Source organism: Cynoglossus semilaevis, chromosome 14 (genome assembly GCF_000523025.1).
Source record: "Cynoglossus semilaevis isolate Cse_v1.0 chromosome 14, Cse_v1.0, whole genome shotgun sequence".
NCBI lineage: Eukaryota > Metazoa > Chordata > Actinopteri > Pleuronectiformes > Cynoglossidae > Cynoglossus > Cynoglossus semilaevis.
This window is the reverse complement of record NC_024320.1, coordinates 8069983-8097878: the sequence shown is the minus strand read 5'-3', so window position 1 is coordinate 8097878 and position 27896 is coordinate 8069983. Positions and strand designations below refer to the sequence as shown.

The window sequence follows — 27896 nt, the reverse complement described above, 5'->3', positions numbered from 1 at the left end:
ATATTACCCGAAATATTTTGCATGTACATTTCTGTAGTGTTTATTTTTACATATACTCTATATTGGAAGTTTAATTTGATATTACCTTATACAAAAAACAGACTCAGATGACACTGTGCAGACTTTGTTTTCATTCAATTAAATAAATAAATGTAACAAATCAACATTTGCCGTGTTTTACCTGAAGTGATTTATGCTTATTAGCAGTGTACTTCTGGCCTTACATAGTGGTTAGAATGAAATCCTTATTTAGTCGACCATATATGTTTGTCATAGTACTGTAACATCAAAATGTTGTAGCCCACATTACTTTTTTTAACATACTTTTTAAGTAAATATATTGGCTCACCTTTAGATATTCATTTGTTAAAAAGTAGTTGGTTTGGAATTTATAACATTAACAAAGAACAGAAAATTTAACATAAATTAAATGTGTGAGTGTGCTGTATTTGCATGAAACTGAAAGGTGAAAAGCAGAAAGTAATGTATATACAGTTAATGTTAAAATGACTCTGGGCCACAACTATGGCAAAATTATATTATTTATTGATTGAGGCACCACAACTGTGTGGTATATTCTTTTAAACTTAATGACTCTAGTGTATGTAACTATGTTGTCAGGGCATTTAGCCCCTGGTAGGGCTAGACAAAGCTCTGACAGAACTCTGGAAGAGCATTGATTAATTTACAATTAACAGGACCAACACTTACAATTTTTTTAAATCCATCTGAAACTAAATTCATATATGCTATAATATGTTGTTCTTTGACAAAAAATAATTAAAGTAAAATATTGACCAGCACCATGACCAGCAGGTCATTTTTCTTCTGATATATATAACCTATACCTATTAACTATACCATAAATATATTACCTATACCTTGTTACCACATACTTGGTTAGACTAAACAACTGTGAAAGAGACGGATGGTTATAATTGACACAAAGTTTGCTCCGTACTAGCTGGATTAAGTTACCGAAAGTGCCAAACGTAAAATATTACCAAAAAAATGTAACAGTAATAACCCACATCTTGGTGGGAAATGGTAAAACAAGTATATGTTTAAAATCTGAATAATACCTATTTTGAATAATTAAAACAGCATCCTATCGATGCCGTGCAGTATCCTATGTGGTAAAAAAGCAACAACAACAACAACAACAACAAAAACAATGATTAACCTCACATCGCTTTCTCAGTTGTTAGGACTCTGATGAGTCTTTCATTTAATAAATTGTCTTGGCCTGTCGACTCCAAAATATATTGCATGGTGGCGCTGTGGCAACTCTGTCTGAAGGACTGTCCTCCATCGCCCCACCCCCCTACTAAACCAACAGCAACCTGATACCGGAGACGAGTGGTCCAGACAAGCCTGCAAACGAGGCGTTACCAGCCGCCCTGTCTGTCTGCTCGTCTAGCGTCTGCCCAGCGGGGCTCGGGAACATTCAATGCCTCAGACGCTGCCGATAAGTCGTCACGTCTTCCTCCTCCTCTGGCCAGCCGACTGACACAACATAACATTATCGGGCTCCATCTTCCAACATTTTCCTCCTCCATCAGCGAGGTCGTGAATTATGACGAGACCCGAAAAACTTACAGTTAGCATATATTGCTAATGTTAGCTGGTAGCTTCTGGCACGGTGATAATTAGTTGTGGTATTTTTGTCTGCTGTTTTCAAAGTGTGGGTGCATTTTTACGCGTACGGTTTAGGATGACGTCCGAGTAAACAAAGTGATTGCTTCGTTTTGATTTTCGAAAAATTACCGCTGTTTTCTTAAGTTTTTGCTGTGCCAGACGGTCGGAACCGCTAGTTAGCATGTTAGCACAGGGATATGGACGTTGTTGGCAGACTGTTTGCTGCAAATGGCAGATGCGAAAAACAAGTTAGCCACTTGCTTTGTCCGAATAGTGAGGATAACTGAATTGTACTTCACTGTCTAGGTTAATTTTGAAATCGCTTTTAACCAGCAATCACAACAACGGCGCCTTTGATACTTCTCCATCAATTATCAATGCGTTGTTGCACACAGAAGAGAGCAGTCCAAGTTTGTGAGCTGACGAGAGCGACAAACAGTGGATGTGGAAAATAAAGACGGTGGCTGAAAAATAGAAAAACATCATTACAAATAAACCAAGACCTGGAGGACCTCCAACTTCAAGAGCCAAGTTACTGTTCAGTGCCATGGCTATGGGCCGAATCACTATGAAATCACTAGCCAAATTTGGTTACTGCATGGCTGTTCTCCTCACCTCTGTGGCAGGTAAGTAAAAACACATTACGAAAAACCTTGATCATGATCTCGTAATGAGTTCTTTTCGAATGTGCATTTCCCGTTTGGTCAAACAGAGCTCTCCTTTTGGTGCATTAAAAATATAAAATGGATTGTTTCCAGATCAAATTATATGACCTGATGATAATTTGTTTTGGCCATTAAATACAGAAACAGTTGTGCATCTCAGTTGCATTCACAAAATAAGAATGACTCATGTAGACTCGTGTTTACATTTATAAATTTCAACAGTAATATTATGCAACCCAAATTACAAGCAAATACAGACTGAAATTAATAATTCAAATGTTTCTGGGTTTTTTTGTTGTCATTTTTGTCAAGTAATTTTGTTTGTCTCTATGACTTATCTTATGCCTTCTTTAAAAGCACCAATTGTCAGTTTTGTACATTTTGATATTAGCAAGAAGAAAATAAACAAATTACCAGTTATTCCTTGTTGCTTGCAGGCATTAATGTTGCATGTCTCACATGATGCTCAGTTGTATGAACATCAGCTGTAATGCATTTATTTTCACTAAAGTTGGGACATTATTATTATGACTAAATTGTCATTTAGTATGTTTTTGCTTTTATCAAAAGTACAAAATGTTCATGTTCTGTGATATAAAATCAAAAATTGGCTTGCAGGGCAATGGATTCTTTAGGGAATTGTCATTTAGTATGTTTTTGCTTTTAGCCCAGCAGTAAGGGCTAAAGAAATTGTAGGCAGAATACCTAAAAGATAACAACTGAAATCTCTACATGTCCTGTCAAGCTACGGGTTAAGTTTTAGCAACAAATGGCTAATGCGTAGCTAAGAAAATAGTTTAAATCAGATAGAATGTCGATCATTTGGTAAAGAACTGGCCAAGGCAAAAGTTAGCCTAAACAAATTGAATAAAAATCGAAACTATTGAATAGCCGCATGTTTTTTTGAGTGTTGTTACAACTGTAATCTCCATTATCCGTATGTATTTTGTGATAGTATTACAGGCTTTGTTTTGTACATTTACCATTACATTCGGTGCTACAGCACACAATAACAGCTATCATGCTGGGTATCAATCATCCTTTTGTATTCTTGTTCAGTTTCTTTTTTCTCTCACCCAGCGTATATCTTCTTTTGCCATGTCATCTCATATACCTGACTTATTTATGCTGGGCTCATTTCATTGTCCTAAGCAAACCTTCACAGGTATTGCCTATTGAGAAGAAGATGTAATTGCATCCATTGACTCCTCGTAATTGCTGTGTACTAAGGTCTGGACAACCACTGGCAAACATGCCGCAGTGTTTGCCTGCCATGTTGTGCCCCCTGCTTAAGACTTTAGGGCAGAAACCAGGCCTCCGCAAGACCTTGAGTTAGATAAAACAGTTACAGGCCTGCACAGAAATGAGGAGGAGCACTGTATGCGGGGGTAATGTGGAATGTGTGGGAACACCATATGGGTATTTTTCCCGGGTTCTGGCTTTGCTTCTCTGTTTGGAAAACAATGTTTAGAAAACAGACATCTTCTTCATAATCTCATGTTTTAGTTGATCTTAATATCACACTAACAAATGTATTTTGTTAGTTTATCTGAGCATGAAAACCTCATGACAGTGCCACTTTAAAAACAAATTATTGTGCACACACAATACAGATATTTGTCATCTGTTCCACTCAAAACACCCTGACTCTCTGAAGTCTCTCTGTCTTTAGATGTAACTATTTTTCTTCTGTTGTGATTAGTAAGGGTGTGAAGGTGCATCGTGAATTGGTTAAAAACCAATACAAATTTGTGACCTCTGCATTAGTTTGATTTTTTATTTTTGTTGTTTTGTTTTTTAGATTGATTGATTGGTAGATGTGTGGACAGGTATCTTGCCTGTCTCTTGTGGGATTCTGCTTGTTCTTACTGTGTGAAACTCCTGTTTCCTCCCATTGTCCAATAATATACAGGACTGCACACTCAGCAAGTGTGAAGGGTTGCTTGACTGTAGACGTATGATTGATTGGTGTCAATCACAGTCAAGGACAAGTTAGACTTTATACGGTCTAACTTGTCCTTGACTGCTGTGATTTGCTGTGCCAACTTATTTTTTGTTTTCACAATACTCTGCTACTTTGATTTAAGCATTGTCAATGGTTCCCATACTGGGTGGTAAGCCCACATGATAGGATCAAAGTGTGTGATGACACTCTTCAATGTTAAGTTAATATACAGATCCTGTCTCTTTCTGCTTTAATATAATTATTTCCTACTTTTAGATTAATTAAATAGAAATTGTAAAAAAAAATGGATTGATTTAAAATTGGTTTAGTCTCTGTCATTTGGGGGGGGGGGGTGCTGCTGCCCTTGCGACCCGGTAACGGATAAGCGGATGAAAATGGATGGATGGAAAATTGGTTGATGCTTTTATTAATGCATGGCTCTCGCATCATACAAACAAAGATACAGAAAAGCAAAGGGCTTCATCTCTAACAAAAACCCTAATATTATTGCTTTTGTTGGAAGTTGGGCATAAATATCCTGAGAAAATAACATGACTTAGCTGAGTTGTGATATAGGAATCCAAACTATAAAATTGGTGATATTTCAGCAAATACATATTTGAATTTACTCCGGTGTTTGATGGGCAGTTTACACATTTGCTCAATAAGTAGTCAGTGATACAGACTGCTTGATTCTGGAAAATCATAATCACCATTATTTTGGTCAAATTAAAATTGCGATAAAAATCATTACCATTACACTATATCAAAAATAACATAAAATATAATCTTGGAGAATTAACCAAAACAAAAAAAAACCTATATATATATAAACATACTAAAATATAATATACATAAATGGCGTATAATATGAATATAATTGCGCAATGCCATGTGGCAAAAACATTTTTCTTTCTTCTTTTTTTAATTAACTGCACAGCTCTTATGTCTCACATCAAGTATAGAACAAAATCCTCTACTTTGCAAATTACATTAGGCATACGTTACACTTAAATGACACAGGAACTGTGACAATACAAGGGTGAAACCTCTTACTCCATGCTGCTATCTAAATAAATAAGACTATAGTTGTCCACTGTTTCTCAGAACACTGCAGAACACACACCAACAGAGATGCATTCAGCAAAAAATTGGAGGAATCCATACATTTATTTTGATTTCTCCTGGAGCATTTAATTATGGTAAAGCAATGTTCACAGGCAAATAACATCAGCGATACTGTAAACAAAAGTGAAACATGGATGAAAACAGGGCAAGGAGTGCAAGATGTGGCCTCAACGTATTATTGCCAGCATTATTATATATTCATTATCCATTTACAGACTTTACAGTACATTGGTATATCTGGAAAAATATTGCAGAAGGTCATTTCTATCTGCATTCAAAGATAACTAAAGGCCCTCAGTGGATGTTGCTTAAATCAGTGGTATTTGAGTGAGAAAATTATCAGGTGGATAAAAAGTTACTAAACTCTTTTTGGCACAGCTGTGAACACTCCATTAGCTGCTTAAAATCTCAACTATTAAACACAAGCTTTACTGTTTGTTATATGATATTAAATAATAAAAGTCAGAAAAGTATAGCTCACAGCTCTGCCTCTAGGTTCTAGTGTGATTTCCTGTTGAAGGAAAGTGCTCATTGTTCAGCAGTTCTTACATATGCAAAAAATCTCCGTAATTTAATTGTCTGACCATGTAAATGGTAACTACAGTCTCCACCCTAGACTGTATTTCCTGATAGTCTGACTTCCCAAAACTGGTGCAGTTTTTCACTTAATTTCTTTAAGCAATCAATGAGTAACAGTACAGCATAAGGTAGGATGGAGATGTGTAAAGTCATCCCAGTCCACAAACGTGAGTAGCCATTTTGTCTCTAATACAGTGAGTGTTGCATTCTTCATTACATGAAAAAAAATCAGTTTATTTTGCTTCTAAAGCTTAGGTTGAGCTGTAACTTCAGGTAAAAGCAAAGACAGATTCAAAAGGAAAGTGTTTAATCGACCTTCTGCATAGGCGTTATTTTGGAATTAGGGGCTGTTTTAGAAAACAATAGGTGAATCCTTGAGAATGTTGCTCTAAGTGATAGCCTGTGATTAACACAATCAGTCTTCTCCTTGACAGTCAGAGACAATATGTCTGTTGTGTGCTGCAAATATTTGACTCCATTTGTTTTGTAATGTGTCTTGGTAGATTTAAGCGTTCAAAAAGGTCACTGATTGCACCTGCAGTTCTGATGAAGTGTAACGATATGAATTGCCTCTCGAAGTTGGTGCATTCTATAAAAATAAATGCAGCATTTATAGAGCAAGCATGAATTTCCATAATGTCAATAGTTAAAGTGTTTATTTCCTAATAAAACAATCATATACACAACATACACAAACATCAGATGTAAGTTGAATTATACATTTCAAAACAGCCGTTGAACCTAAAGATGGATTGTAGCTACCCTTAGGGCGATAATCAATATATCCATTGATCACACAATAAATGACCATGAAGTCAATCATTTTGCTGGCCTCCATGTCCATGCGTGTTTGTCTAATTTGTCCCTTGCCTCCAGACCTGCTGGATGACAAGAGGGTTCACTCTGTGCATCTGTCTCAGCACCCGGGCACATTTCTGCCATAGTGGAAAGAGCTGAGTGAACCCTCTTGTCAGTTGTCTACTCTTTTTGGGGCAGGGCTGCTAGAACACACACACACACACACACACACACACACACACACAATGCAGCAACACAGCCACTATGCCAGATTTGTGTAGCAAAAGAAAAAGGCAACACAACAAACTTTGCAGCACCACATAAAACAAAACCAGCTGACACAGTTAGAAAAAAAATTGCACCTCAAGATGCAGAGCCTTTGTCTGAATTTAACAAATGCGCTACATCACAAAAGCTGCACAACCCTGCACTTAAAATATATTTATTATGTTACCGGGGGTGGGGGGCTTGTCCACAATAAGGGGCTTTCAGGTTCCATAGAAAATTTAAAAATTGTAAAGAACAAATACTCATGAGAAATGCAATTTCTTGCATCTGAAAAGGTGTGCTTGCATAAGATATACTGTATGCTATATTATCATTACAATAGTGGTCTCAAAATAATTTTGTAATTAATAATTTCTGGGACAGTATATCATCCAGGAAATTTGTTGTCGTCCAAGGCCTAGCTACAGCTTTAACATGGTGTGGGGTTTTTTTTAATGAATTGTATGTAGGGTAGCTTGAGTGAAATGAGTAGCACTGTTAAAAGCTACAGCCATACCTTAGGTACTATTTCATTTACTGGTCCAAAATTTGGACACTTTAAAGGAAGAGAAAGAGAGTTCACATAAGATGAAGATCAGTAGAAAGAGTATAGTATTACAACCAGAGATGGGATCAATTCCAGAGTTGGAAATGCTCATGTCAATGTCTTTTATATATACTGTTGTCTTTCTATCATAGAAACTATTATCTGGATCTACATCTAATTCTAACACAGATACCAGCAACAAATTGCCCTCAGGTGATTGCTGCCGAAGCAGTAAGGGATTTTGGCAGCCCCTGACAAGTCAAGGAAGAAATTGCCTCCATTTTCAGTCTTTACTATTTATTAAACCCCAGGTGCTCAACCAAGATCCCACATTTTAAACCACATGGCAAGTGGGTGCTTGACTCTGCTCATTAAGAGACTTTGACTGACTTTGCCAGTAGACCATCATATAATTTTTTTTTTGTTTGGCAAGTAGGGCATGTGACAAACTTGTAGTTGTAAACTATCACACAATAACTAATTTGCATATTTTTACTGGATTTTTACTAGTGGACAGCCATTGCTATAAAAACCATTAAGGTCTTAAATATAATCTCTAGTACTCAATGTATAAATACAATGCTATGACAGATTATAGTCACTGAATCAGTGCCAACAACAACAAAGGTATTAGGCTCACAGAACATCATTTCCAGATTGGTCAAAAATAATTACATGACCAATATTACCATGATTACACTCGACACAGACATATAGGAGATGTTATTTAGGCATTGTTTGATAAGTTCTAGGACAATAGATGAGAAAGATTTAAGTCCACTGGCCACCTTATGTACCGTTTAAATTCAGCCAGTCTTCAAATCACCAAACAAACATTACACTGCCATTCACAGCCTCTTCACACTTTTTGTGTTTTCACATGTGGAGGTACCAGAGATGTATAGTGGGATTACATTGAATTGATGCTCTTTAAACTTACAAGTGAGTCTGAAATGCAAGAGGACAGTGCTACCGAACCATGCATTGCAATTTGAAAGCATAATACATCATGTCAGAGAAGTCAGTGTGTGCACTGGCTGGAAAGGACATCCAGTGTGCATGTGCTCATCCAGCACGATTTAGCCCTGGTCAGGAGGGCCAGCCCACCGCCCCATTATTTCAATTCTTTTACAGCCCCTGTGGGCCTAAGCAGAAGGGAGGGGAGACAGAGATTAGGATGCTTTTGTTTTTGTTGGCAAAGAGGCTAAGGGAAGGAGGAAGTTTGAAGTGGTGGGAGGGTGCATTAAAGACCAATGTGGGGAGAGTTACAAATAACTGGGCCATGGGTAAACACGCAACGATCCCTGACATCGTTCAGTGATTTAGTTTAAAACAAATAATACTCCAAAGCCTTTTGCTATGACTACCCTCTTCCTCCCTCCTTCCCTCTTCTATGCCTCTCCACTGGCCTTGCCTGCATTCTCTAACCCATAATCCAATACTGCAGTGGAAGATCGCACAGTGAACACTACAGTGCCCAGGCAGGGACAGAGATAAACACAGAGACCAGCATTACAACAAGAAACAGTTTAGTCAGGGAACCAACCACAGCCAAGGAGAGTAACAGACAAACCAATGACAACAGCTGTAGTTCAGACTGCAAATGAATCAAAACTGGGGTTTTCTCTCCCTCAGTTTTTATGAAGTAAAGTTACAGTTGATCCTTTGTAAGATGTTGGTGTATCCATTTGTCTCATAAAGGTTTGTCATGCCATCAGAGTGCCGTAAACAGTCAGTGTCATAATGTTATTTCAGTCAGTGAACTGGTGAAGTCTGCTGGGGGTGCAAAGGAGTGGGGGTTTACCCTCATGATTCTTGGTACTTCCCTAAAAGTGAAAAGGTGGAGAACAAAGCTATATTCTTTATATAAGGAGTACAACAGGTCCTTATATTGTATTGTTGTATTTATAATAAAAAAATATTTAATTACACAAACAATTTAAATATAAATTGCAGTAAAAATATGAATAGTTCATGTTGTATACAGAGAAATTAGATACTTTGTCTGCTCTTTGTGTTTCAACTCACACAGTCTTGAAAGAAACGCACGGCCTGTGACAACACCTGTCACAGGCCGTGCGTTTCTTTCTATTGTTCATTTATCATTTGCCCCTGGAGTTCCTCCTTGGCAACATCTAACCATTGCCTGCTGCGTCTCAGAATTTCTGGAATTCCAAGGGAAGACTGATTAGAAGATTATCCTTGAGTCTTCATGCTTGACGCTGCAGTTTCTGAGTGAAGAACATGACAAGGGACCACCACCCTAATGGGTATCAGATTGGGTATCAGATTTTTTGGACAATATATTGTCCAGCAAAATGTGTTGTCCTTACAGGCCTTCTATATGTTATGGTCTCATGATCATATTAAAAGGAATGGGAAGGATGGAAGGATACAGCTTGGAGAGTTAAAAATCTTGGTTCCTGGTATAAACAGAGTATTTAAATTCTGAAATGCTATATTAGCTGTATAGAGACAAGTGTCAGAATTGCCATAGACTAATATAAGGCTTTTAAAGATGATTTATTTTTTCCAATAAGACATACATTGCATCCATTTCTAAATTGACACTTAACACTAAAAGTTTTTGCATGTCTACGACCTTGTAGACAGAAGTCAGCGGTGCAGATAAAGGGGAGTCCCACAGGTTGAGGACAGTCAAGTTTCCCAGTAGCAAGGTTAACACTTTATCTGTACGTGGGAGCAGAAGTGGAAGAACATAGATGCTCTACCCAGCTGACAGAGTCACTGCTTCATCAAGTCACCTCTCTGCCCACACAAGTTAGTTTCACCTCCTTCCCCTTTTACAGCTTCTCCACCGTCAACTCCTCCCCTCCCCGCCCCCCATCCCTCTTTCTTATTCCGGATGGAGCAAAGGGAGTTGCCCGTTATAAGGGGAAGCAAACAGGCACGTTGTGTTTACCTTATCTGAAATGGCCAAAAATGTAGATAGAACATATATACAGGAAACCACACACAGACTTTAATTTTAGTATTAGGTAGCTTATATTATGTTCAACTATTTTGTCCCACTTATTTTGTTGTTCTTCTTTTTCAGTTTTTTTGTATTGCTCTTAAAATTGTGTGTCTTTCTTGGTATTTTAACTTTTTTACTTACTTAATTTCCTTTTGTTGACTTTGAACTGTAATTAAAGTGATTTGATTTGCCTCAGTTGTTTTTTCTCTGTCTTTTTCTTGACAGCTGCACAAGGAGAAGAAAGGGAGTGTGCCTTCACAGACCAGCAGCAGCAATGGGAGGTTGAGCGAGTAGCAAGTGTTGAAGGCCGTGTTTCTTCTGAGAACACCACCATCCGCTGTGCCAAGGGCAGTCGCTGTTTTGGCTTGTGGGAGAAAAGTCCTCCAGGCGAAGTCAGACTAGTCAAACAAGGTGCGATATGATATCAGGCGTCAACACTTCTACAATCATAGGAAGTGCAAATTTGACAGAATTTGCACTTCCTAAAATATTTGTGTGTACAAAAAGTTTTATTTTCATGAATTTCATTTAGTTAATATAACATTTAGTCTCAGTTACAACTGTCATGTTTTACATTTGATTTTGATTACCTGTTTGCACAGATTTCTTTACAAAAAAGTTTATTACCTGTTTATTTTAAATGTAAATCAAATTAATAAAGCTATTCCTTTATTTGTTTCTGTTATATTTACCTAGGTTTTTTTTTTCTATTTATATGTTTACAAAAAAGTTCATTTTCAATTGATTTTTAAGTGCCTAATCATACATATGGCGAATGGCACTGTTACAAAGCCAAGAGGAAGTGACCATAGATACAATATCTCACCAAGCCAATACAGCCAACTGATTGCTGTGATATATCAATTAGCAAAAGCTTGTTATCTGCCACTGTGATGATATCATAAATTACTTCACTTGTACTGACACATTTACTGTCAGATAGGCTGACGTAAAAAAAAATCAACTTGACAATTCAGATTCAACAGAAGTCAACTGTCAGAAGGCCTACTTCAGATTGCTTCTGCCTCAATGCCTTATTGTAAACAGTAAACAAAATTTGGGTGTGTGTGTCTGATGCCATCATGTAAATATCACATTAAGCAAATGCATCCGTTGAAAAAATAATTAGGCAGACAAATGATTCCAAGGAGCTCAATGAATGGACACAGGTTCTCTACAAAATCTCATCTCTGCAGAATGAACATAATCACATCGATTCTCTATTTCTTTCTCTCTCTCTTTGTCAGGGTGTTGGACTCACCCGGGAGACAACCAGGGCTGCCACGATGATCGCTGTGTGGTGACAAACCTCCCTCCACAGATGCAAAATGGCACGTACCACTTCTGCTGCTGTGGAAGTGATATGTGCAACGTCAACTTCACAGAGGACTTTCCCATACCCAGCCCCACAACTGCACAACCCATATGTAAGGAAACCAGGGTTATTCTGATACCCCTTTTCACACACCAATACAAGTAGAATCATTTTCATTTGAGTACCCACTGATACCAATATGTCCTTAAGTTGGATTTTTTTATGATTACACAGTGAATTGGAAGGAAGGTTTAAATAGCTGGTTAAAGAGATTCAGCTCCACAGCAGGGAACTTAACTTGTGCTGCCTTTTTAAAAACAACCATCAAAATACACCCATGAGTTTAGTTATTTGGAAAGCAAGGCAGGAAAAGGATGTATTTGCAGAGTAATGTGGCAAAATATTAATAATAAATTATTTAGTCACTTTTTGTCACTACATGGTGGACATTTTGCAATCAACACATGGCTAGCACTGGAGGCACAATTAGAGATACGTGGTTCCAACCTAGGATTCAATACGTGTTTTTGTGATCATTCGAGGTCAAACTTGAAATTGGGATAAATTGCATAGCAGAATAACTGTTTCCGTAGAAATAGTCACAGCAAATATGTGATATAAATTATGTATCACTTCACTTCAGTCTATTGAGGCAAAACTTTTAGGAGCCTTTTTTCAGCACATTCTTCAGTAAAGTTAAAAAGATAAATGTAGTTTTGTTACTGGTTTTCCTTTACACACTACACAATACTGTCTCTCATGTATCATGCACACTTTGTTGCAAGCTTTTTGAGGTGATTGTTTTGTTAAACCCCTAGAGAAGAATAGTTGATTAAAAAAATGGTATATGAACTAAATAATAGTGGTTCCAATCTACAACAGTCCGTGTTTTTTAAATATTTATTACAACAGGCTAGTTTCCAGATTTATTACTATTAAACTGTCACATAAGAGTCTTTAATGCTGCAAATGCATTTTTTTTTCATACATTTTCACATTTAAAGACTTATAAAGTGAGTAAGCTTTGTGTTGATCATTCATTGCAGTCTACGACCTCTTTGAAGTGAATAGATTCATTGGATTTGAGTCGAGTTGAAAGATTTTGCTTGTGTGGATTACTTTAAACAAAAGGCAATGATGGCAGTTGTTTAAAAATTTGACGATCCATGTGCCATGTATTCTTGTCTCGACCTCCAAATGAAGTGTCAAACACAGGAAACAAGTGCATTGTTAATTGTTTGATTCACTAAGGTAGAGCTATGAATGACAGCAGTGTGTGGTGGTGGTAGTAGTCGTGTGTAGAGGGTGAGGGAGCTTAGAAGCAGTGGCGGCAGCTCCTCATCTGTCCTGCCTACACATAAACACAAACACTGTGCTGTTCATGTCGTCCATCTGCATTCCACGGATTACTAGGCGTCTACTCTATCTTCCTGTCTGCGGGCGTGTCTGTGACTGATCCATTGAATAAGGCAGAAGATAAGACAGACAAAGTAAGTCAGGTGGAGAAATCCATATTGTGATAGGACAACAGTTTTTTTAACAATCAGCAAGATTCTTTTTTTTTTATCCCAAAGGTCTTTGTTTTGTTTTTGCTAGACTGCTGAAGCCTAACATGTCTGGGCAAATTTGTGACGCTGTAAACAGAAGGAATGAAATACCATGAATGCGATCATAATAATTCCACTTATAAATGCTTTTCATTTCATTACCTTTGAGTACTGGGAACCACTGGGGTGTTTGTTCAGACTTTCAGTGCTTTCATGTTGAAGATGGTGAAAATGATGGATCACAGAATAAATCTGCAAAGGTGAAGCCAAACAGTCAGTTGGAAGTGTTTAAATGGCTTCAGTACTACTAGCCACTGCTGTTTGAAAGCCCTTCTGTCAGGTGACATGTTATTATTTATTCACCTGCTCACTTTTTTCCATATTCTATTTCAACTCTCCTCACCTGTGACAAGATCTGTAACCTTCTCATCTGGCCCCTATAATTTGCTTTGCTAAAGTAGTAACAGCAGAAACTAAGGTGGTGGGAAGCACAACAGATGTTATTATGCAAATTGTCTATTGTTGTATTTTTTTGGGAAATGCTCTTAGTTAAAAATATAATTTGACTTGTGTTTTGTCCTGTACGGTGGACAGTGTCAAATATTTTATCGTCATCAAGTGCATCAAGTGTTTATCTTACAATTTCCTGTCCAACCCATCTGTTGATTGTAAACTGCATGGCCTTAGTATTTGAGGGCAATCCTCATCAACCCCTCTAACATCTATCTGTGCACATTGGTGCATGTTTATTATACAATGTCGGTCAAAGCCACCCTAAGGCTCTCTGAGCCATCAATTATTGATAAAGCTCCCAGCAACAGTAATAGTATGTTGGCTTATGTATCCAATGCACACTAGCGCGTGCAGGTTGCTGCACTGTGACTTTGCACAGTATAGAATAGCAGTATATGAGAGATAATCAACTGTATGTGTATGGTGTCTCCTGTTCTCTTTCTTTCTGGTATAGACCTTATAGCTAATGCAGTTTCATTCATCAGATGCACCACATCGGTCCATCTGCAGCCACCCAGGCTAAACGCCTTCTTCATCACTGCAGATAGATTCATCTGACCAACTATTTATTTTACCCATATTATTTTTTCATTATTCTTTCTTCTGTTGTCATTGATGTCCAACAAAACTACTTCTCCAGTCTTCCTGCATTGCTTACAGCTTAGAGTTCCCAGCCTCTCTCTTTATCTGCAAACACAGACATCCAATGAACCCACAACACTTAAGTGCTGGGCTTTGCTGTCAAGCAATTACTTTATTATTATTGTTACTAAAAAAGTAACAATATACGGAGGCATTAACAGAGGAAATCGGCTAAGAGACTTCCTGTATATAAACTAAAGCTAAACTTGTAATATATATATGGTTCAGTTCATATAAATGTTGGTGTTAAAAACAAATATCTCCACATGCATACATTTGTAAATGTATTTGTAAATATTCCAAATACATTTGTGAATCCTTGTTTGTGCATTTATTCTTTTTGAGACTGGCTAACTTCAAGCAGATATTTGGCCTTTACCTCCAGATTGCTTCAATCTATTTTATTTTAAGTTTATTGTGGCATATATAACTTATTTTTGTTTTAGAACTTCCTTTAATAGTTGCAAAAATATCATGCGAATAGAGTTAATGAGAAATAAATGCAGATGCTCTTTATTATCCCTTGTAGCTTAAGCTCACCAGTGTCAATTAAGATCTTTCTGGTCCCATTAGAGCCAATTGGATTAGCGTTAGGGTTATATTTTTTACACTGTTATAAGGTGGAATAAGAGGTCTCTATTTGATGTGTTCTGTGTATTTTCTTTTAAAAATATGTCCCATTTTTTTCCAGATCCTCGCACCCTACGCAATGGAGAGATGTTAATTATTGCCCTGGCAACAGTCTCTGTGATGGCTGTGGTTGCTGTAGCAGCCTTTTTTGGTTATCGCATGATGCATGGTGAGTTGCCATGGTGCCACTCTGAAAATAAGCGAGACATTGAATATTATTCAAGGATGTTTTTCCTTTCCGATTTTCTATTCTAAAAGTAGGATCAGTACTTGTCACTACTTGAAATGCATCAGCATAGTTTGTTCTTTTGGTTTGTTAACAGGAGACGGTACACAGGGCCTTCACAATCTGAATATGATGGAGGCTGCTGCTTCAGAAAGTTCTTTGGACCTAGACAATCTCAAACTGCTGGAGGTGAGTCTTGGTTTGAATTATTTTAGTTCTAAGTTTGATGTTCAGTTCTCTTCCTTTCATGTTTGATTAAATTGCTTAATCAACCCACAGCACAATTAGTCTAGTGGTAGGATTCTCTTTTAAATTCACTCGGTCCAAGATTAAAACATGACTGTGGTAAAATGGAAATAGATAAGTCAGGCCACAAACAATATTTACTACATTCGTGACCAAAGAGGATATGTCAACCAATACAAAAGACAGTATTTTTAGCATCAGAAGCAAACACTGGATTGCATAAGAATTATAACTCAACAAGTTTAGGTGTTGTCATGGCATCAACACACTAATCAATTCCTGCAACAAGTTGGGTCACTTCGAAGGATGGCATGCTGATTATTGATGGTGATGTGAAAGTGAACCTTTTATTGATTAAATTTGTAAACACAAACTTAAAGAAAATACCTAAAAGTTCAGCAATATACAAGTACAGCTTAATGATGACGGCAGCTAAAATCATGATTATGATTTGTCTTAGCTCTTATTGATGACAGTGCACAAGTGCAGATAATGTATGTATAATTAATTTAAGCAGGTCCCTTTTTCACACTGGCCCCTGCCATTTTACACACAGGGAGTGTAGAATGTCATTAGGAAAATGAGAATAAAGAAACCTCAGTCCCACGGGTCAAAAAGACGACCCAAAATACACTAGAGTTTACAGTTACATTCGCCATTTTCAATGTGACTTCCACCACCTGATCGTAGCGGGACGTGTTAAGTGACGCATCCGGACACACAAAAATAGGAATGCGCTTTCCCAGATACAAGATCCTCAAAACTCGATACGGATGTAGCATACATTGTGGTAGGAAGTCAAAGGGAGCTGGCTGATATTCAGTACAGGCAGACAAAGAAACAGATGCAGCTACAGACTGAAATGAAGCCACAGCCAACGGACACAGGCAGTTGTGGCATAGAATAATAATAAAAAAAAAACACGACTGCATGACCTTACAGTTCAGCTAGGTTATCATTCCTGACCGGTAGAACAAAAATGCTGTATAAAAGTGTAGATAAGAGCATGGCAGCACATTTTGTCATGGCTGACAAAATTATAAGGCAGCAATAAGACCTGCTGTGACTTATGCTTCGGAGACTGTGGGTCTGGCAAAAAGGCAGGAGGCAGAGTTAGAGATATCATAGTTGGAGATGCTGAGATTTGCATTTTGCACAAAAATAGAAATTACAATATAAGAGGGACAGTTATGGATTCTTGAGATAGTATGGCACACAGAAGAAAAAGATACTTCAGAAAAGGGATGAAGATGGATGGTGTCAAAGGAGGCAAGGGTGAGCAGATCCCTGAAAATCTTGTTTGTATAACTTTCTTATTCAGAGGAAACTAGACAAACAGCATACATTGCATATGAGGAGGATGCTATGTACAATCAGTACACCAGTCCTGCTTGCAGCTTGGCGTCAATTGGCTTATCCACCTGTGAGTCATAAGTTGAAATTTGACCCACATTGTTGTCGAACCTTATTACGTAATAGACCAGAGGTAGTTGCTGGCAGGAACTTATTTAGTTCATTCAAAAAAAATCCAATCATATTCATTTACCTTCTTTATTTAAAGATAATCTCTCTGATCTCTGATGGTCGCATTACTTTATACTACTCAGCGTTTGCGCTCTAGATTGACTGGCCTCGAATTCCTTGTGCAGTTCTTTATGGCGGTGCGACAGGTGGTGATCAAGGTTGGTAGTGTTACCTCTAGATGTTGCTACAACACTCTGCAAGTCCTGCACTGTACCTGAGCCTGTAAATCGTCTTCCTGCTTGAATCCACAGTATTGCCAAATTATGGAGGTGCAATTTCTCTCTCCCACAAGCTTCACTTAAAGCTCTTTGCAGTGGGGTAAGGGAAGTGGCGTGAAGCCTAACTCATGGCAATTTTGTGTTTTCTTTTATTCATAAAAAAGAAGAACCCAAGGAACTCCAACTCATTTTTTTAACATTTTTTTTTTGCAATTTTGACCTGTAGTGTTAACCTGGATTGAGACCAGTAAAAATTGAAATCTTATAAAGTTCTCATTAAGTAAAGGAAACTTCCTTACACACTGAAATCATGTTCTATAGTACAAAAGGATTCTGAGAGTGACTCAAAATTTTCAGCTCCTATCGGCAGCTATATGAAAAGACATGACCCTCAACTGACAGCAAAGAGTAAGCCACATGTGATAAATGTTTTTCTTTCTTGCATTCCATTTTTAGCTGATTGGACGTGGAAGATACGGCACAGTGTATTGTGGTTCGCTGGATGAACGGCCTGTTGCGGTCAAGGTCTTCACCGCAGCCAATAGACAAAACTTCCTGAACGAATGCTCCATCTACAGGCTGCCGCTCCTGGAGCATGACAACATTGTCCGTTTTGTAGCTGCTGATGAACGCACAGGACCAGAAGGACGCACAGAGTACTTGCTGGTTATGGACCACTATCCACATGTGAGTAATGAAAAATAGACCTTATGTAAGGTTATGGTTGAATTTTATTTATCCTGCACTGGATAAATACCTGTTGGCAGGCTACTGTGTATCAGGTGTCAATGAGTTAGAAACTAGTTTTTGCTATTATCATTTTCCGCAATGCAAAAAGGCTCCATCTCAGAACTCACATATCACTGTTGACGTATTTACTTATTTTCGGAAATCATGGGCTATAATACAGATGCATGTGACGCAAAACACTGCTGGCACACTTGGGTGTGTAATTAATTTCAGTGCAACACAATTAGGTCAACATGGATTTAATATAAAGCAAATAGACTACTACCCTTTATGTTTAATTATAATTAGGTGGACAAGGCTACCAAGCACTGCACCCACTCCCATCAATCATTGTAGTGGGAAGTGTGGGCCTTAGGTGACCAAGACATTCTTTGGTTGATTACAACCTAGAATTTTGGACAAAATGCTTAAAAACTGTGACTGCATTTTAGGTTTATAGCTAATGAATGCAGAAATACAGTCAGGTGTTACTTTTTTTTTTTCTTAAAGGTCTTCTATCAGCCAGAATTTGGGTGAAAGATAATTATATATATTTTTTTTTTAATTGCAGAAAATTTACTATGATTAGCAGAAAAGTTGCCCAGGGTAACTGGCTTAATGTCAGTGGGGAGAAATATTAACGACTCCTGACTATAAAAACCCTGAGGCAGCTGAGTGCAGAGAAAGCAAACATGGGCAGTGACAACACTGCAAATGACTGCTCTCCAGAACTAAATATATTTGCCCTCTAATACTTGGCTTCATGATTATCCTGGCAGGCCTCTAAAAGGAGCCCATTATAGATTACAATCATTACTCTAATGCCAGTTGTCATAGGAACAGAGAGGAAGCCAGGTCACAAGACTGAGACGACGAGTACATATAGGTAAATGACAACATAATTTATTTAAACTACGCTGATCTATTGTAATTACATTAGACCTGCATAGTAGCAGCTAAGTCTAGCTGTTCTGTGATTCTAAAAGCTCAGACATTGCTGGATTATATCAGAATAGTACAAAAAGATTTTCAGTGGGGTGTCTTGTTTTCATAAGGCTCCTTTCTTTAAAAAAATAAAATAATTAATACTAACACTTGAATTATCTTTAGGCCAATTTTTCTATCTTTTCAGAATTTTGGTTTAACACTGGTCTCGTAGCTGTGTTTTTACTAGTAATAGTAATTTTTAGGAGCTTTTAGTAAAACCATCACTCAAAATAAGCCTAATGTCCTGTATGCATTTGTGCACTCGTTTGACACTCGCCCGTCCTGCTATTTAGCTATCTAACAATGTAAGTGCACTTGGCTGCTTACTGAAATTCTTCTCGGGTTGTCATCCTGAGGCCACCTCCCTGTTTCCCTGTGGTGACTCAGCGCCTGACTAAGTTACTGCAGTGAGAAGAATCCTCTTTGAATATTTGGCTGTTCGGGGAGCTTTTCTTTTCCTCAGTTTCCTTGACGTACATTTTTGGAATTCTTTTTGATTGCTATCTCTGATGGGAATAAAATTAGCCAGCAGCATTTCCAGGCATATTTAAGTGAGCAACACTACTACAACAGAAGTGATTTCCCTGCTAATCATCAACCAATATACAAATGTATGTTTTCCTTTATTTATTATTTTATATTTTACATTATGATTATTATTTATTATTTTTATACTGTAAATACATGTTGTGGTTCTTTTTACTGCTTTTTCATCAAAGTGTCCATATTTGTTTTTATATTTTGCTTAATATAAGTCAAAAAGCAACTAAATGTCAATATAGTGGATTAGGAATTCACCAAATTAAAAATATTTGGCCAAAACAAAAAACTGAATATTAGTTAATACATGCCAAAAACTGAAACGGCTAAAGAGATGATCTTGCACCATTGCTCTATTGGCTGTGACTGTGTGTCTATCTCATATAAGTCACAGCATCATTAAATATGAATGCTTCAAATAATACATTAATTATGTAATTATTAAAATAGTTCTGAATGATGACATTTCAATAATGCCCAAAATAATAAGGAAGACTTTGAGATTGAAACTAAAATAGGTAAAATTTGGCTCTAAGATGTGCACATGAATAGAAAGAAACGGAAAGCTACAAATACAACACTAAAACTCTCTAATAACACTCTTATCTAAAATACCTACCTACAAATAGCAAAAAATACAAAACCACTGCTTTCATTATCATAATACAGTTAGGTGGGTTGTAAAGCAAAACCAATCAGTATCATATCATTAAGGATGTCTTAAACTTCAACATTTTTCACATTGAATGTAAGGATTTTTAGCTATTTATCTAATTCATTGAGTTTCCTCTACCCTTCCTTTCCTTGTGTCCTTCCCAGGGCTCTCTGAATAGCTACCTGAGCAGACAGACCAACGATTGGGTCAGCAGCTGCCGGCTAGCTCATTCTGTCACTCGTGGCTTGGCCTACCTGCACACAGAGCTTTTTAAAGGAGGTGAGTTGGGTTGTTACACATAATGTTTTCAGCACAACTACATTAGATAGTGAGGCCCAGAATAGTAGAAAATTTACTTCAACTGCCACTGCAGCTTCACATGGGTCTGCTTGACAGACAATAGGAACTGGGAAATTATGCCCTGATGTTGATACAGGCCCCAAAAAAGTCAAATCCACCCTGGATAAATATGTATGTGACCAAAACATTTACACAAACCAATAGTGCTTAAATCAGAAAATGATGGATAAAAGTTACAAAACCAGTACAATTTACAGAAAGATAAAACCTTTACTCTAATAAAACTGAATTGATTTTCCATGAAAACAATTCATCTAGATACAATAAAGTCACACTAAAAATTAGAACAGAAAATACAAAGTTAAACAACAAAGGCCAGTTCATACATAGTAGAACAGACATTGACCCAAAATATCTACATATGATTCGAATGACCTACATTTTGCAAAGAATATTAAATCAACATAAGCTTAGTCATTAGCCCAAGATATTCAAAGGCTTACTTAAAAATGACCTTCAAAAGGGCCGTATCTTTGAAAAACACTAATGGTGAGTGAACACCTAAAGGAAAAAAATAATAAAAAGAAGCTGAAAGTTTCTAGAAAAAAATGTAGGTGGATTTTGAAAGTGCTTTGAGCAGAGAATCTCTGAGGCATTATCCATTGTCCCACTATTTTACTGGCAGCTGGTGCAACTTACAGTAAACCTCAGCCATATAACAGGGAGGGGCTATTACAACATATAATATGTGTTAATCTCATTAATGTAGATCAAATTAGAGTTTAAATTGACATTGTAGCTTTGTTCTTAAGAACAGTGAGCACTGCAGAAGAATGTGATGGCTCAGCAATACCTCAAAATGCATATTTACATACATAGAAAAATACATATTTTTTGTGTGACATAGTCCATGCTTTTGTTTTCAACCCTTCAGACTTGTACAAGCCAGCAGTTTCTCACAGGGACCTAAACAGTCGAAATATTCTGGTGAAAGCCGACGGCACTTGTGTCATCATTGATTTCGGCCTGTCCATGAAGCTGACAGGAAACAGGCCGGCACGTCATGGTGAGGAGGAAAATGCTGCAATAAGTGAGGTGAGTGTTAGCAGCAAAGCACCATTGATTTCTCAGTTTGATTTTCTTTACTTGCCGGATCAGTGTCCCAACTAATTATTTCTAATATTAATTTTAATATTTAGATTTTAACAGTTGTTTTTTGATATGTGATCCTGAAATTTTGAGTAGTGGATCGAGCTATTCCTACTTACAACATTAGAAATTTAGCTTTAGATAGCTAATCTAAAGTCTACACGTGTTGGTTCTTTCTGAATATCTTTCAGAATCTCACCAAAACACACAATACAGATTATTTTATTTCTCCTAAAAGGTGGGAACTATTCGCTACATGGCACCTGAGGTCCTGGAAGGGGCAGTGAACCTGAGGGATTGCGAGTCAGCTCTAAAGCAGGTGGACATGTACGCCCTTGGCCTGGTCTACTGGGAAACCTTCATGAGATGTACAGACCTTTTCCCTGGTGAGAGACTTGTGGATTCTCTGTCATGATCACTACTTTGACATTATTGGCCTTTCACTTTACTTTTCACTTCATCATTGTATTTTAACTGAGCTATACTGAGACTCTTTTGTATTCAATTTTTTAAAATGTTTTTCAGCCTAGAGTGTTGTGCTTTCTTTACTCCCCAAATAATTCTACACCTTAAACAGGGACAAAAAAGCAGATTACTGCTGTGGAAATGCCCTTTTTCATTTTGCTGCTTCATAGTACTCGTTCCTACAGTGGGCAGTTCCAGTGTTTATCCTAGACATTATCATTGTTTCAGTTGGAAAAATCAATGTCTTAAAGAGACAAAAAATGCAACACAATTAAATCTATATACTCCTCCCCCTTTGTAGGAGAATCTGTACCAGAGTTCCAGATGGCATTTCAAACAGAGGCTGGGAATCATCCGACATTTGAAGACATGCAGGTGCTTGTATCCAGGGAGAAGCAACGGCCATTGTTCCCAGAAGCATGGAAAGAGAACAGTTTGGTTAGTGTTTGAGTGTTTTTATAGGACAGAAGTCCCAGCAAACTTTTAATTTAAAATTGTACTGATAACACCCGTCAAAAGCTTTATGTTAATGTACCAACATGGTTATGGTGTTGAGAGTCACCTTCCTGTGTGGAATTCCTACCACCATTCTCAAAACTAAAAAAAATCCCACCAAAGCAAAGTTTTGCCAACATTTATTAAGAAGTTATAGTTATCTGTAACCAGACCAGGTGAAATAATTATGAATATTTTTTTCCTTTTCTTGCTTTGTCAGGCTGTTCGCTCTTTGAAGGAGACCATGGAGGATTGTTGGGACCAGGATGCAGAAGCCCGTCTTACAGCGCAGTGTGCTGAGGAGCGAATGGCAGAGCTGCTTCTTATCTGGGACCGCTCTAAATCTGTTAGTCCGACTCTCAACCCAATGTCCACCACTCTGCACAATGAGAGGTAAAGACATCAGCTGTGAGACTTATTCTCAGGTTCTATCCACACCTTAGTTGTTCTGATTTATTTAATCCATTTTTTATTTTTGTTTGTCTTTTTTTTCCCTCAGAAACCGCATGACGACAAAGTCTGGCCCTTTCACAGACCATCCTTCCAGTTACATTGAGGAGCATGAGGGTATGGCCAAGAACACTCAGACGGATACTTCTACTTCTGTGAGTGGTAGAGCTGTAGCCGGGACTGGAGAGAGAAACAGGAACTCCATCAATCAGGAGCGCCAGCAGCAGGCTAACGCCCGTCTGCCCAGCCCAGAGGGCAGCAGCACCAGCATGGGTCTGAGATCAAGCCCTTCAGCCTCCACCACCACCACTACTATTATCTCTGAGTCTGAGGGAGCTGCCGGGGCCGTTACTGTCCCCGGCTGCCTCCACCTGACGCAGGAAGACCTAGAAACCACAAAGCTGGACCCAAAAGAGGTAGACAAAAACTTAAAGGAGAGTTCAGATGAAAACCTGATGGAGCACTCACAGAAACAGTTTTGTTCACCAGACCCACTAAGCCCCAGTAGCACCAGCCTACTTTATCCTCTGATTAAGATGGCAAGTGAAGCCTCGGGCACACCAGAACCCGTTCCCAATATTCCAGCCCCCATTTTCCCCCTGCCTAAACAGCAGAACCTTCCCAAAAGGCCATCTAGTCTGTCCCTGCGCACCAAGCCTGTGAAGAAGGAGTCCTCTTCACTGAGGTTCAAGTTTGGACGATCGGGGAAATCCAACCTGCGGCAGGTGGAAGGAACAAAGAGAAACACTGGTGCTGGAACAGGGACACACTCGGCTGTAGAGGTTCACCGGGGCACAGGCACCAACAACATTCCTGTTCTACGAGAAGTGCACACCAACGGTAGTGCTAACGGAGCTGTTAACGGACACGCCGGCCCTGGTATGTCTGCAGACGGCCCAACAGGTTTTGTAGCATCAGGCATAATCCATAATGGGTCTGTAGCCATGAGATCAGACGACAGTCGTCTGAGCCTCGGCGTCATCACAGCCAGCCCTGATGAAAATGAGCCACTTCTGAGCCGAGAGCGAGAGCAGCCTGATACGAGAGACCCGTCTTCAAGCGTCGCAGCCTTGCGGTCGGCCCGACCCAACGCTAACAATAACAACAGCAACACTGGCCAAGGCCGGGAGGATGGTGAAAGTGGAGGCGAGAGTGATGTAGGAGAGGAGGCTGGGAGTGGAGACAGAGGAAGCAGGGAAACAGCAGGGCCTCCCGGAGACGGTGTTGTGTCTGGATGTGGTGCAACAGAGGAAGCTCCAGCTGTCGTCATAAGGGAGGCTCAGCTGCGACAGCCCAGAATCCGCAGGCCCGAGAGACCCAACTCGCTCGACCTGTCCTTCACGACACAGGACCTGACTTCACTAGGTGACACACTTTTTCATTTCAACTGCTAAACACCACTACATTTTCCTCCCAACACTGCAACCATTTGTGGCATCAAAATGTTGTACACCTCTCTAATTCTGTGATATTGTTGGGAAAATATTATTACTTAGACAAAGTAAGATCAGCTTAAGTGTTTTCAAACGTATCTCAGATACAGTGTAATGCTGTCTAGACATTAGCTTCACTAGCAAAAACACAACTGCTATTGTAAAAACAACAAAGTGTTTTAACATGACATAGTCCATAAGGTAGCTGAAATTGATAAACTTTAGAATCACTCATCTTTTAACTTCCTATTTCCCAGAGGATGGTTTGATGCAGGCGGACGGGGCCCTGGGGACAGGAGATAAAATTAAGAAGCGCGTCAAAACGCCATATTCCCTGAAGAAGTGGCGACCTACTACGTGGGTGATTTCCACAGACACCCGAGGGCCTGAAGTCAACAACAACGGGTCTGCCCACAGGCAAGGTCACGGTAACAACCGACCCAAGTCAAGTTCAGCTGTCTATTTGAGAGGAGGTAGTTTGTCCAGTGAACCCAGTGACACACATGTGTGAACCCTGACCCTGTGACCAGACCGAAAAAAACAAAATAGATGAACAGAGCCTGTTGGGTTTTTCTCTGTTTAGCTCTGAATCAGCAACAGGAAGCTATGAGATGTTTGTGTGAAGCGTCCTTTGAGTCCAATGGTGTACAGTAATAAGGCTTCTCTGTGTCTTCTGTGTGTCTTTCTGAAGATGGCTTTGCTTTAAATGGAATCCAGCTATGCAGCATTCTCAGTGTTTTTTTAATGTTTTTTTTTGTTTTTTTTTTTAGCTTCCTTCTGTTGGCCCGCGAGCAGTAACGTTTTTAAACAGTTTTCTTTATTTTTATTTCCTTCCTATGTGCACTTTGAACCATTTGAAATCAGTGTTTTCTTTTATCCTGACCTCAACATGAAGTGGTCTAAAACTTAAGAAAGAAAAAATGGAATGGAGCGTAAACAGCGATGACAAACAATCAACAGACTTTGGTGTACCAAGCAACTCGAAATGAGTAATCTCTTTAAAATAATTAAATGTCTTAAAAGACAATATTAGGGCTGTCACTTTTCTGGCTAATTCATAATAACATTGTATTGACACAAAGATAAATGTAAAGTACTATCATAAATAAAAATCTACATTTTTCTTTTAAGAGCAGAGAAATAACTAAAAGAGCAGGTTATTTTAAAATAATACAGAGCTTTTTGGTCCTGAACGACCACAAAGATATTTATTTTTATTTTGCTTAAAGCGGGACAAAAGAACACAGACAGAGAGCCGTTTGTACTACGAAAACAGCATTGCAGTTAAATGCAGTGTTATGATGAGCTCCTATATATATTACGTCAACCCATATATGTTGCCTTTGGATGCTGCAGTGTCCAGAAGGACCAATAAGATTGATCACTTACACCAAAACATTCCAGAGTCACTGTTCTTTTACCAATTGGGCCACGGTGAAGTTATGTTGTCTAAACCATGACACAAATTTTCACATGAACAGGTTACAAACAATTTACTTTGCAAAAGTAGATATTTTTGGAAACATTTTCAGTGGGTGACTTGATGACAAACTGGCTGCACATGAACTTGGCAAGCTGGAAATGTCCACCTGGCTTCAGCTGTCGTATCATGGCTGGACAGTTGGGCTCACTCCACATGAGTGTAGTTTTAATGGAACATTCTTTCAAACAGTGGGCACATAAAAGCAAACATACAAATGATCAGGATCTACATATGAAATTTTCTTCAAACAAGCAATAAAAATCAGCAAACATTAAGGTAAAAGCAAGACACCTGACATTTGTAAAACACTTGACCCCACAAATGTTCTTTTGCAGTTTTCAAAAATGCTGTTTTCTTTAACTTGTGACCCAAAATGTATTTATGGAGAAGCTTCTCAATACTTGGTTTTTACTCTTCAATTTCTAATTCCATCCTTGACTTTGAACAGATATCTAAACTGAAAAGGTGACAGTCCTATACTATATAAACTACTTTTTGAAAGTAATTTTTGTTCAGTTGTATGTGGTGCCAATTTTGTCTTTGACTATCCTTTTTTGTACAACAATTTTGGATTGTGCAATAGGATGTAGCTTTTTGGTATGTTCTCTTTTATTGCTTCAATATGGGTCCTTGTTTTATCATTTTATTATTTTCATATGGTAATGTATGTTGGACTTATAAATGTGTCACAATAATTCTGAAATCAATCTACCAGACTATATCACCCCCACCCTACCTGCCTTTTTAATCTTGAGAAGAAAATGGACTACTATCCTCAGCTTTTCTTTTCTACAGTGGACTATCTTCAGGGGGTACAAACACTAAACACTGATCCCAGTGTACTGGAAAGGGTTTTTGTGGCATTTCTCTACTTGCAAAAAAACAAAACAAAAACAAACATGGATGGCTACAAGACTAGAGGTTCTACAATCATGCCAGTCCAAACTACAGATGGATTTAACCAAGTTGTGAACGTTATACCACTACAGCCACCCACACTACAAGGCCTGGAAGTTAGTCTGTCTATATAAAGTACCCACCAAAGCACGCTGGATATAATTTATGCTTTTTGCCTTTTTATTTTTTAATCTTGGAGTAACTGATGTCAGTGAGTCCATTAATGAGCATTAGAATGTTTTGCGGACCTAGCACTGGCGTGCTGAAACGTCACTGCACCCATCTTGTATTTTTAGCGCTGCTTCAGAGCATATTAAAAGATCTCATTCGTTTTTGTAAAGTGTAATTTGTATAAGAAAAAAAAGTAATCATGTATGTGTACTACATTGATATTTGCATCATTTTATGGATTTTTTTTTTTGCATTCAATGGACATGGCATTTGATTCCATTGCTATGCATATGCTCGGTACAGTTTCTGTAAACATTTTCAAGTTAATATGGAAGAATAAATCTCAATAAATGTATGAAAGTATTGTAGGGCTTTTTTTTTTTTTTTGCTGTTAAACCTGGGAGTCTCAAAAGTATTTTTTCAGGGCCAAGTACTGCTCACAGTTACTAACTCCAACCAACCTTTTTTCCCCTCCTGCAACTCATCCAATGAACTCCAAGGTTGTTTTTTTTCTTTTCATCGTGCTTATCGTCATGTTTATCTGTTGTCCAACATATCCACTCTGTCATTGTTCAACTTATACCAGTCCCTCTGATCTTCTCAATTCTGATTTGTCCATCCTGGTCACTGAAAATCTTTGCATCTTCATTTCAGCTACCTCTAGCTTACCCGCTTGTCTTTTTAGATGGTAACACTGTCTACTTATCTTGCATCAAAACAGTGGGCTGTGGTGGCTT

General features: G+C 38.2%; 1 protein-coding gene across 1 annotated transcript; it reads left to right on the top strand.

Annotated features, from left to right (window-relative positions):
- The first annotated feature begins 1320 nt into the window (after positions 1–1320).
- Positions 1321–27523, top strand: LOC103389452 (bone morphogenetic protein receptor type-2). The gene is made up of 13 exons (XM_008324864.3): positions 1321–2264; positions 10770–10955; positions 11792–11971; positions 15253–15360; positions 15515–15606; positions 17862–18092; positions 20481–20595; positions 21551–21711; positions 22004–22151; positions 22532–22668; positions 22946–23118; positions 23225–24540; positions 24866–27523. Exons 1-13 carry the CDS (start codon positions 2186–2188, stop codon positions 25117–25119), a joined length of 3180 nt encoding a protein of 1059 aa, XP_008323086.1. The 5' UTR covers positions 1321–2185; the 3' UTR covers positions 25120–27523.
- The last annotated feature ends 373 nt before the right edge of the window (positions 27524–27896 follow it).